This window comes from Trachinotus anak, unplaced genomic scaffold (genome assembly GCF_046630095.1).
Source record: "Trachinotus anak isolate AG129_WGS33_773 ecotype Australia unplaced genomic scaffold, CSIRO_AGI_Tana_v1 ptg000025l, whole genome shotgun sequence".
NCBI classification, from domain to species: Eukaryota; Metazoa; Chordata; class Actinopteri; order Carangiformes; family Carangidae; genus Trachinotus; species Trachinotus anak.
Genome location: NW_027273876.1, coordinates 12,643,894 through 12,656,691, shown reverse-complemented (window position 1 = coordinate 12,656,691; position 12,798 = coordinate 12,643,894). Strand labels below are relative to the sequence as shown.

The 12,798-nt window shown below is 40.4% G+C and overlaps 1 protein-coding gene across 1 annotated transcript; it reads right to left on the bottom strand.

The window, feature by feature from the left end:
• Positions 1-2,488: 2,488 nt before the first annotated feature.
• tbc1d24 (TBC1 domain family, member 24) lies at positions 2,489-11,786 on the bottom strand. Its single transcript, XM_071463558.1, has 7 exons — positions 11,648-11,786; positions 7,777-8,896; positions 6,752-6,910; positions 6,084-6,147; positions 5,228-5,323; positions 4,094-4,340; positions 2,489-3,809 (listed from the first exon to the last, which is right to left on the bottom strand). The coding sequence occupies exons 2-7, from the start codon at positions 8,763-8,765 to the stop codon at positions 3,655-3,657; spliced, it is 1,710 nt and encodes a 569-aa protein (XP_071319659.1). The 5' UTR covers positions 8,766-8,896; positions 11,648-11,786; the 3' UTR covers positions 2,489-3,654.
• Positions 11,787-12,798: the final 1,012 nt, after the last annotated feature.

Below are 12,798 nucleotides of genomic sequence, written 5' to 3'. Positions count from 1 at the left end.
TATGTGGTGGGGGGAGGGAACCGAGAATCCCCCATCCCACTGTACAGCTCCCAGCAAGTGCGCAGGGTCAGAGATCCAGAAAGAGGAGGGGGTCGAGGGAGCTAGGACACCATGGGAGAGAAGAAATGCGCGTGTGAGTCAGAAGAGAGAGCCTGTGCAGTCCCCATGCCTCGTCCTCCTCTTCTTCTTCTTCCCCCTCCATCCATCCATCCCTCCATCCTGCTCTCTGCATTGCCAGTCTAGTCAGCACCAGAGAAGCCCCCCCCCCCCGTATGACTGTAAGGCCTCTTGACTCATGATGCAATTTCTACAGCAGCATCACAGGCCTCCTTCCTTTGAAACACTTTACTCGGCCAACATCTTGCTCGGGCTGCCAAATGCAAGGTTGCGTTTTGCAACAAGAATAGATCATTGTGAGGCAGACTGTGTGTGTGTGTGTGTGTGTGCAGTAATACGTGGACTGAGATGATTTTCACTTTGTTTTCTCTGTCTCTTCTGACTGAACACACATTGATCCAGGACTCTTTTAGGAGGATGGGGATGCAGCCTCTACTGATGACGTTGGATAATGATGTTCCGAACTGGGACACATGCTCAGCAGACATTTGCAACCGGCACATTTGACAACATGCAGTAATATGATGAGTCTATTCTCCTACACATAGTTGTGTTTCCTGTTTGTTTCGGGTCGATGGATACAATGATTAGGTGGATGCTCTTGCACTTGAGTGGCTTTAGTCAATGGGTTGTAAGAGGAGGAGTTGAGAACAGGAAGGGATTCAATCAATATACTACTGAAGATGCACTATAATGCATCCATTGTTTCTGAACAATATAATGTAAATCTAGACACAAACAATATATCATAGTTATCAACACAAGTGATCAACATCTAGCTCCTTCATCTTTCAGTGGCTGTGGTACTGTGATTTATGATCAGACCAGGATACAGTTGTACAGAGGGAACCGCTCTGTGTAAGAGTTGACCGGGATCTAAATTAAGGAAGTCACTGACTACCCTCAGGTTTGGTGTTTTTCCCATATGGGCTTATTTCAGCATGACTACGTCTTTCATTCTTACAGCACTGAAGAACTTTTCAGTTTTTAGTCATTAAAAATGCTGCTGTTGTGGAAATGGAAAAGCTTTTAGTAATAAATTTAGTAATAAACCTCTGCTTTTCTATGTAAAGGAAAGAATAGAAAAAAAATATTAAAATTATCTTTTGTTTAGGACAGATATACAGTCCATAATGCATGCATTCAGTAACACACTGAATGGGAATTGAAAGCAGAGACGCCTCTGTCTCAATAACCTCATAGAAACACTCAGTCAGTGAATCAAAACAATATTTATCGGGACCTCCTTAGTCTATGTCTTAATCCCCTGTCCACAGCCCCTTGTTATCTGAGGGGTGGGGGCTGGTCAAGGAAAGACCCATCTCAGTGTAGGGTTAAACACCTTAAGCATCTTACTCCTTGAGGCTGGAAAGCGTGGTTTTCAGGAGATACGCCAGACCAACACCCAAAGGAGCAGCTAAATATAGACGTGCATGTGCGATTAGCAGAGTGTGAATCCTGAATGAACAGCACAGCCTTGGCAAGATGGAGTCAATGCCACTTACTGTAAAGAAGGAATTACTCCACCACCCTGCTGTCTAGGCCACACTTCTTCAGATGCATTAGGCCGAGCCACACCCACTGGAAATGAAGTGGCTTTAGATTTTATGCAGCTTTAATGTATTGACATTGATTGACATGGAATGCATTTATACCGACATGTTGAATGAAACATCAAGCAAAATAGAGGAAATCAGCTGTAACTGTCCGTTACTAAATTTGTACCGTTCATAGCAAATGCAGTGTAATCACTTTAATGAACCGAAGACTGAGAAGACAGACTGCTTTTAAAGATATATATTCGTTCGTATATTTGACTCATTTCTGCTACATATTTTCCAGTCACGCAGCTCACTGTCAGGAGACATTCAAACAAAAATAGTCTGTGTCTATTCAAGAAGTGTGTATGAGTAATTTAGGAGTCAGCTAGTGTTTTTAACCCAGACCTACCTGCTGTGGATATGACATTTGTGACATTATCATTTCATGTATCTACTCTGACTGGTGTTAAATTTAAAGTTAAGTTTTTTTTTTAAAGTTTTTCTTTAAACAAAACATCTTTTAAAATGTGATTTTACATTTTGAAACATATGGTTTGTATGTTTTTGGTCCTAGAGACTTGCACAGATATGATTTTTTACTGAAATAAAGTACTAATTTCTTCATGATATAAATGGTCCAGTCATTTTGGGAACAAACATACCAGCTGTAACTACTTGGAGAAGATGGGGATTAGGGGGTTAGATTCATGGTCAGCTGACTTAAAAAGGCATCTGGCACACTTCTGCAACAGTCTGGAGAAATGTAGCCCGCTCTCTGCAGGGACAGAGATGTGATAGATGTGGAAGAAAAAAAGACAATAACACAAAGACAGAGTCACGCTATTGAAAGCATATTGCTGTATTTTCACATGTAGAATATTTTTGTAGTTACTCAATTGATGTTTCACTAGAGCACATATTCGAACATACAAATACAAATAGGTGATGTAACCCCAACAACACTTTGCCAACAGGGCACAATTTTGGACTTCTTTTGTTACTTTTTTAACAGAGGAAAGGACGGAAGTAACAGGAAATGAGCATACAGGATGAGCAAACTGCATTAATTTCCATTACTCGTAAACCAAAAAACACGTTTTGAGATTTTACTTAAAAAAAAAAAAAAAAAAATATGTTTGTACTGTTATTCACGTGAATATTCATTTACTATACAAAGGAAATACTGCCACTCATTCAAAAGAAAGCTTTGACATATGGTGCAAAATGGCAACACTCAAATTCACCACTGATATTCAAACACACACCACATTAATTACTCCAGATCTCCCACATATGTACAATAAATCAAGAAATGTGGGGAAGTGCAACAGGACTTGGCCAAACACCTAGCTAACATGGTACAACTTTACATCTTAGCATTGCTCTTTCAACATTTAAAAACACTTGTCACCAAATGAAGACTTGACTTCACACATTTTATCATAGACCTGGTAAATGATCGATTTTTTAGGAATGCAGAGATAGCTGTACAGTAAATTTGGCAGAATGAGCTTAACCAGAGAACATAAAGTACTGAATTTACATTCAGAAATGTATATATTGTAGCTCAGCATGAACATGAATACATCACAGATGACATTAAAAAAAAAACCTCTGAATCTCATACCAGCTTTATCTAGAGTTGATCCTGAACAATTCCTTCGTATAACTCACACTTCAACACACAATTAGTAAACCATAATACAAATCTGTAAATACAAAAATAAAGAAAAAACAAACAAAAATATCACATTTTTGTTCATATGTTAAAATTTGGATTAACTGCAGTAATAAATAAAAAATAGTTGATCATATTTATTTGTAGGACGGATGTAGTGCTGTTTGCATATCTGTGTTTTCCACATCAAACACTTTGCTGGACTTTTTGATCATGACTTTCTGCTTTAATATTTAAGTGTTAAAATTTGTGTTCATCAACATGTGTCCATGTGGATTTACATGAATGTGTGGTGTGTGTGTGTTTATGTGTACAGCATTATGAGGCCATGGCATCCTGGAAGCCCCATACTTCCAGCAGTGAAACCTGGAAGCTCTCTGCACACAGGGGCGGGTTGTCAAAGGTGGCGCACCTGCCAGTGCGCCCATGGTTCAGTTCTGAGTCAATGTAAAGAGCATTGCCTTCACCTCCCCCTGATCAAACACAAGAGCACAGAGTCTATGTTACAAGCAGCTGGGAACAAACACTGCATTTCTGCATCAACATGAAGTGTTAAATGTAGTGGAAGGCTAATGAAGAAGTTTGTCAAATAAATAGATAAAGATGTTTTAAATGTCAGTAGAAAAATCCCCCATTAACTCCACTATGTGACTCAAAATTATGGTCAATTACTGAGAGCAAGAAGAAAAAAAAATACCCAAAAAGAGATAAGAAATGCAAAACATACAGCAATGACTTGCTGTAATAATCAACTCACCCACTATGATGGAGTCAAAGTTTCCAGCCATGAACATGGAAGTATTCTTGGAGTTAAGGTTGAAGTGGCGAGCAGAGAGGAAGGGCGACAGATCTCCAGCAGGTTTCTCTGGCTGCTGTAAGTTATTGCTGTCTGAGTTTTGGCCCTCAGAGGAGGCACTGTCCTCTTGACCATGGGTCTTGATGGAGGAGGCTAGCTCAGGGTGGCGGATCACCACCCACTCATAGCGCTCCATCTCTGGCTTTAGCTAACAAGGGAAAACAAAGTAGTGACCACTACTGTAAGGCAGTCATCATCAATTACACACCAGGGCATCACACATTAGATAAAGTAGCATTATAAATGTATTCACTTGAAAAGAAATTTGTATTTAGGTGACAAGATACGCATCTTAAATTCCAACCAATTCTTAAAATAAATAGGCTGATGCTTCATGTGAGGACCTGGCTATTGTTTTGTTACTGCAAAGAATATATGCCATTAATTCCCTCCTCTCCCTCTCCAACCATCGGCTGCACATCTGATAGACATCAGTCCCTGCTGGCTTGTCTCTTATGTGTGTCAGGTGTGGTGTCAGGTGAAGGCCTGGTCAGATACTACTGGATCAAGTTACAAGAGTTTCCAATCAGTGTGTGTTTAAGTATTAGTGTGTGAGATGACTGTGTTTTCTTGTGTGTCTGGCTCAGACAGCCCACAGCTGTGCATCAACACAGAAAGCCAAGTAAATAATTCATACAGAAGGCATTAGAGACCCAGTCTGCTTTGCTGTTTCCAGCCCAGGTGTTATTAAAGCCAAAGCTCAGTGCTGCAACATCACAAGCAAATTAAACATGACGTGAGGCAGTTTTTTTTTTTTTTTTTTTTTTTTTTTTGCAGAGGAGGACAAAGCAATGTCCGTTTGATGAATTGTGACCTACAAGTCAGGCTTTTCAAATGGGATCCTTGGATACCAATTGAGGCCAGGGACACTACCTTAAAAACATAAGAAGAGTGGATGGTACCCTCTGGTGGTTATAGTGAGGTACTGCTCAGAATAAGAAAAATCTCTTCATTTGATTCCTCAAGAGCACAAAAAAAATAAAAAATTAAATTAAATAAATAAAAAAATTTACTAAAACACTAAAATAAACTCACCCTGAAGACAAAGCACTCCCCTGTGCCAAAGAAACTCAATTTGTTGCCTCCTCTCTTCCGCTCCTCCCAGTCAGTGGACAGGAAGGCTCCACATACCTGAGGGAAAAAATTTAATCTTTTTGATTTGCTCGCTGGTTTTATTCTCAAAAATACCTCACAGTAGTGGAAGATTGTTATCTGTTAACTTCCAATGTTCATGGTGGGATCCCTTTGTAGCGCTATAATCCAATCATACGACACCTGTGTAACAGTGACCTTTGACACCAATTCACGAGAATAAAGTCTCTTTTAAAAAGCAGACAGCTTCTGTGGACCTTTCTAGTTATTGAGAAAAACACTGGCTGACTGTGTGTAGGTCTGTGCAGAAGTGCATATGGTTCACAAGTTTTTCAAGGGTGGGTTTTGTCAGCCCAACACAACTGCAGTCAGCAAGAATCATTTACTACCAGTTCCCCATTTGATTGATATACAAAGGCATCTGAAACACTAAGTGTCTGAGACAAAAAAGGGTTTTTCAGAGCTATACCAATACTGTTCTAACTGCAGTTCACTTTTTACCTTAAATATCAAAGTAATTCTGTCCTAACCAAGGCTGAGGACATAGAAATATGACAGAGCTAATTTTTAACACTGATTTTGGCACAATCAGGCTGAAAAAACTGAATATGAAAAAGGCTCACTGATCTTAGCTGCATGTCTGTTGTTATGACATCAGGATGTTATCATATCCCTTGAGTTTTTACTCATAATAATGTGCATCCTTGATTCACTGCGACAAAAGCTTCTCAAAATTCAAGTTGACTTGTAAAAATGACTGGGGGTGACCATGACAGAGTTTGCTCTGTGTGTTACTTACATCGCCATCTGTGGTCCGGATTAGGAGCAGAGTGGGTTCGTAGCCTTCACAATGTGAGTAGAATCTGGAGAAGAAATGTGTTTAAGTTTAATTCATGCCATGTCACTTAATCAACACCTGAATCTAAAACATAAAACATATTTAATGGATCATGTATAAGCAACAGTCGTGTACTGTCAGTTTACCAGATTTACTTAAGTAAAATGAGACAGTGACTAAATACAAAACCAAACTCTGCTGAGCTCTGTAATTACTTTTTAAAAACATATTATTTCTGTTTCATCACAGAAACAGAACCATTTAATAGATGGCTGAAATTAATGCTTAATATGACAATGCCTTTATTGCCATGACAATGCATTATAATAAAGGTAGGCCTGCTGGTTACCATAGACAGAATCTGTATCTGTATGTGGAAAAGTATAAGAAAATAAGTTTGAGAACTATACATAACAAAAAACAAATTTTTTGTACTAGAAGCACAAAAAATGCCTCACTGGAAAGATTTTTTCTTCGCCTATTAAGTTGACTTCATTTAATATGAATAGACAATAAAAAAATAAAATTTAATAAAAATCACAGCAGTCTCAGCACCTTTTGTTCCAAGGCTACAACTTTTTGCCTTTGGCATTTGTTTTTTGGTTTACAGCTTTGCTTTTTGTGCCAACCTGTTCAGGCTGCAACCATGGGTGGAAGTGGTGAAGAGTAGTTGTGGTTGGCACAGGGCAAAGCGCTCAGGTATCCATGACCAGATGTCCCGCATCTCCTTGGCGCTGACAATCTCAGAGGAGAAAGTGTCAGGGTTAAGTGCCAGCTGCACGTTCCGCCTGGAGACGCCCCAAACATACAAACACAGGCAGAGATGGAGAGGAACAGAATGAGAGGCAGATCACAGTGATGCAGAAACCTTTAAAAAGATTGATTCTAGTGGTGTTGACCACTCATGTGATATATTACCATTGTGTATGAAAACCAAAGTGCAATTTTAATAATATATCTATTCTGAGAGCAAATGACAGAATTAGACACAGATCTGCAGAGTAGCATAGTGAGGAGAACCCACCTAGGACTGTAAAAGAACCAATGTAGTGAGCACAGCAGTGGAGTGCAGATGAGACAGAAGATGGTGGATGGAAAAGTGGCACAAACCAGACAAAAAGGAAACAAGAAGATGACGTGAGACAAGGATGCAAGAGCAACTTAAACCAATCCCCAAAGCATGCCAGAGTGAAAAGCTTAAAAGAACACAACATTCCTACCAATGAAGTAAATGAAATTGCTCGAACAAGTCGTCTATTGTAACCTCTTGCTTTTGCTGTGGAGTACTTTAGTGATAAAAAAAAAAAGAAGTCTAAAATGGTCCTGTACCATTTTAACATTGCATTCCTTTCATTCTGTGCATACCACTGTGATTGAATTCATAGTCCAGCAACTGTGTCTTACATTGAATCAAGTTCAAGAATGTCCATTTTCACCAGACTGATAGATATATGGGCTGGTAAACTAAATTTCATTTTGAATCATAAAAGGTACTCTTACAATGTCTATGATTCTTACATGTATAGCTGCGTGATACATTATACAAGTGATGGATTCTATGTCCTCACTGATGAAATATGTAATGGCTTTGTCAAGAAAGCCCACAAGAAGATGGTCACAATTTACCACATAAAAATCATATTATTGACTGTACCGCTTCTGTTTGACAGTGATTCCCTTCTGCTGCAAGGACTTTTCATTTGTGAGCTGCAGCAGAGTGATCTCCTTACGGCTAAACAGACGGATGGAGAAGGCCTTCTCTAGCAGCTTGTCAGGTGTGACGATGGAGGCAATGCCCTTGATGAAAGCCTGAATGTCCGCCTTGACTTTGCCTGAATCCTGTTGCTGCTGGGTGCCCGGGCCCCCCTGGGCTCCTGCTTTATGCTTGCGATAGAACTTGAGCAAGGCGATAGCCACACGGTAGAGAATCTTGTAGCCCTCCACTAGGTAGACATCCAGGACCCTGACCACATGGCTGAAAGGCAGGTCACCAAGCACCCAGCGTTGCCAGTCTGAGTAGACTTCTAGCACATCCTGGGCTGTGGCTACAATTAATTTGTGGGCGGCTGTGCAGTACTTGTTGGCCAGGTCACCAAAAGTCATGCAGCCAGACTCATAGGCCAGGAAAGTCTGGTCCAGCAGTCGCTTGCCTGGCTCGTTGCAGGCCAATATGCGGCTGACGTGCTCAAAACACTGAGCTTCGTCAACGCTGAAGTGCAGGAGCAAAGAAGTAACAGCTGGAAGTGATGGGCAGTGGGAGATATCTGGAAACTGTCCAGCCAGGCAGTTAATAATCTGATGGGCTGAGGCTACTGCCTCTACCTTCAGACAATACCGCGGCACTGGACTTCCATCCACAAACTCTGGCAACGGGATGTGGGAGGAGGGCTTCTTAGTGGCTGCATTTCCCATAATATCACGATATACTTCTGCATCTGGTGTAACTGTACGACAGGGAATGGCTTTGATGAGCTGCTGGTAGACTTGTGCCCGTAGTTTGTGGTTTTTGGCCCAGTAACCCTGCCGAGCCATCTGTTTGAACTCTTTCAGGTCTTTACAGTCAACCTTGGTGGGCCCGCTGCTCTTGGCCAGATCCCCCATCTGGTTCCAGTCCACAAAGCTGCCATAGTCTTCTTCAGCCATGGTGCTGGAAACTTGTTGGACTGTCTAAGTGGGAAGGGGGTGGGGGGTGGGGCGCTCTGGGGTTTTACAAACCTTCTGTCCTCCACACAGCAGATAACTGGCCTATTTTTCTTAACTGCCCATGCTGGTTACTGAAAAACATAAAGGAGAAAATGACAAAATGAGCATGGGCGGCATCATCAGGAAGACAGACAAAAATCATTGCAAAACTGTTTGAGTCATTAAAATCACTCTGTCAGCAGCATCAGAGCATAGTCAAACTTCCACTTCCCGGAGTTTTATATCTTTCATAGAAAGATAACCATGTTTTAAAATGTATTTGCGCTACAAAACCCAGTCCTTGGTGAGTTTCTACAAGTCTAACTGCTAATATATAGATGGCTACTTCCTAGACTAAGTATATCAATAGGTTAAGCATAATGCAAAGACTTGTGATAAGAAGACATTTTTAATACATCCATTTCCATAAGAGGTGCCTTGCAACAAGTTCAGACAGATGCATTACAGAACGGCCACAGTAAATCTGTACTGTAAAACAACATCAGCCAACGTCACTAATCAGATTTATGCCCTGGTAAATATCTTCAGATGGTAAAAAGTGTGTACATCATGCATCTGATGTGAAAACAAAGCAAGTAAATCCATTGCTTGAATGGATTGCAGGGTAAGGCTATGTTAGTGATGCCATATAAACAGCCATAAAAAAAAAACAAAAAAAAAAAACATCAGTGACCTTTGATGTACAAATATATCTAGGGCAGATTTAATTGGCCAGGCAAAGTCTGATATTAAAGCTGTTAAACTGGAATCTCTAGTGTTGAGGGATATAAACACTATTTAGAACTGTAAAGTTTCACTAGCAGTATAATTTAAAAAACAGCTGTTATGCAGTCATCACATCCTGTCCCACAAATGCTGACCACAAGATATATGGAGAAGCATGTCCAAAGATCATTTGCAATATACAGTATACTGAGAACGGTTGTTGCACAATCATCAAATCACAGTGTCACACTGTGTTTCAACAAGTCACAAGGAGATGCATGTCCAAAGATCACTTGCAATACACTGAAAATGGCATAAAATCATAAAATCCTCAGATCATTTAACACTGCCTTCAAACAAGTCACATGGAAGACTGCATGTAAAACTGGACGCATTTATTGTGAATCTATAGGGAGATTAACTGTATTACTGTGAGGGCATATTTACATAAATGTTTTACATTTTACCCAATTTGCCAATATACTCAACCCATACATGCAAGGGATTTAGCATTCAGGTAAAGTAACTTAAAATGTGGTTGAGCAAGGTGCCAAACTCAACTAACACAGCTGCCATTTAGTTGAACTGGCCAGCCCTTAAACCATAGCACTGATAATTTAAACTGGGTCCACTTATCTCATGATGACAACTTAACTTTGTATACTATACAAGAATGCTTAGCAGGGATCTATGAATCCTAATAGCATCCTACCAACATGACTCCTCTAATGTTATACTATACTAGCTACCTGTCTTCTTCCTGAAAAGAGATTAGCCTACTGAATTTACATAATGCATACGTGTTAAAATCTACACAACAGCCTTCAGTCTGCATTGTGGTCTGTGCAAGAACCAGGATTTCTGTTCATTTTTTATTTTTTAAAGCCAAAATTATCAACCATCTAGAACAGAATCAGACAAGGCCCTTAGCAGGTGTTTAGCCCTGCAGAATGATTACACTCATCATCCTCATTCACATGGTTCCTACATGTCCCATTTCTTTTGACTGTACTTTTAGGATCGGTTTCCTGGGTAATCCTTGACCAAGAGGTGTCAATGAATATCGTTGCTGTATTTACCATGACATGACTGAATAATATGATTGCCACTTTGGCCATATTACTGTAAGATCGCCTTGATTATATATAAGAATGAGTTCATGCAATTTGTTCAATATCTTTACACAATCTGAAAAAACATTGCACAGTCGTTTGCTGTATGATGCTTATCCTAAAATAGCTATTCTATATATTACTGATTAACATTTAAAAGGTCCTGAACGGGAAAGGAGGCTCACTATTAGTAGCCTTAAAAGAAAGATTACTAGAGCTGGCACATTAAACTGCATCTCTGCAAAAGTGGACATGGTTAGGTAACGTTACTGCAAATGCAAAGACTATAAGCACAGACACGGCTAACGTTGCAGTGTCTGCCACCTTGTCCCTCAGTTAACATGACAGCATGTACGGGTACAGTGGTGTCAACACACCGGAATGACAGCTTCACATGCACCGAGAGCCGCAAAAACTGTGTGTTCAGTCGAATAACCCATTAACGTCAGCTCTCCGGCTGAGGTGGTGGGAGACAGGAACATGTTAGAGGAAGGCAGTGCACACGGGTCACAGAGTATTTAACATCACCGCCGGAGTAAATCTGATGCACCCTTTTCCATTCACACTCGCCAAGTTAGCATTGCTAGCATTAGCTAGCCGCAAGCTGTTCCTGTCTGTGCATGTCAAGACTGAGCAGCTAACGAAACCCCAACCAGAACACAAAACTAGCTGTCCGAGCCTATACAACACGCAAGACAGACACGAAGCCATGCAAACACTGAGCGACACCAAAACAACCCCGTTAACATATTTTGGCTAACGTTGCTGCAGCAGCTAGCATAAATGTTACCAACCACAAATAATTTTGTCCGCACACTGTCTTGGAGTTTTGTTGATGTGGAGAGATTTTAGCTTGATTTTTTTTTTTTTTTTTTTTTGCGAAAGCGGTGCATTTAAAACACAATTCCCGGCGACAGGAATAAGAATTACATCCACAGCACAAGACCGAAGACTGGTAAGCAAATGACAGAGAGATGCCCACTAATAAGCGGGCTATATCCCTACCTGGATCTGAGATGTCTTGAGACGTGAAGCGGCATTCATATTAAGTTGCCTCGGGCATGCGCAGTGCCTCCAGCTCGGGTCACGGTCCGCTGCGTGCTGCTGCCGGAGCTGCAGAGGGGCTCAGGTGGGCTGGTTAAATACACACAGGTTACATCCTCACCACTGTGTCCTCGGGTTTATTCACAAAAGTAGGGGAACTTACTGTCTCTTCAGAAAACAGTGTCAGGACTTAAAGACTGAAGAAAACCAACTATATTATAGGGCTAATACACACTGTCATGATGTGTTTTACATATCAATATTTACATATTTACCTATCACATACAAATATTCATACACTTCCATACTGAAATATTAAGGAAATATTAGGAATCCCCACAAGATGTTAAAATCACCAAAAGTATGAAGTCCCATTGTGCACCAAAGAGTAACTCAAAGTAAATATTACCCTGTTCTTTCTATCGCTTACTTGTAGAAGTCAGGTTACACTGCTGTGACCATGGCAGATCCCTCTATCCGATCTGCCTTGTTTACTTGCAGACTTGCTCTGTCAAATGAGCGATGGCACATGGACAGGGCAGGAAGATCCATAGCAAGGGCAACAAACCCTGTCTTTGTCCAGTACTCAAAGCAACCACCAAAAGTCAACTGCCCAACACATGACAGTTATTACTGATAATTAAATTGTGGAACCATCATTCACCAGCGACTCAGGGTAAAATGTTGTTTGGCCTCGTCTTGTTCCTCTTAAATGTGGCTGATGTTTGTCATGTCCTCTTTTAGCATGGCTTTCTTAGTTGAGCAATAGCAAAGAAAAAGCTAAATTAGTGATGTTAGAAAATGTTCAGTTATGACAGCTGAATCTTTAACCGTGTAAAAATATTTCATTGTGTATCACAGTTTGTCTCTTCTTCTATTCCTCTAAACTCTCTCCAATCCCAAACAGCCACTTTTTTTTTTTTTTTTTTTTAACTTGACCAACCCTCTACTATACATTTATTAACAGAATAAAACCTTCTAACAATTGGGTCTCCCGCCCAAAATACTGCAAGACAATACATCCACATCTCAGCATCTTCCATAACTTTACACAGCATTAATGTTCTGCATAGTAATGTATGTGTTTTGTTTCACCTGAAGATGAGTTCCAC

Coding starts and splice junctions, on each gene's coding strand:
- tbc1d24 (XM_071463558.1), bottom strand. CDS start 8,765: ATGGCTGAAGAAGACTATGGCAGCTTTGTGGACTGGAACCAGATGGGG. Junction 6,911..7,776: donor ATCACTGTCAAACAGAAGCG/GTACAGTCAATA, acceptor GGGCGTCTCCAG/GCGGAACGTGCAGCTGGCAC. Junction 6,148..6,751: donor CATGGTTGCAGCCTGAACAG/GTTGGCACAAAA, acceptor TTTCTTCTCCAG/ATTCTACTCACATTGTGAAG.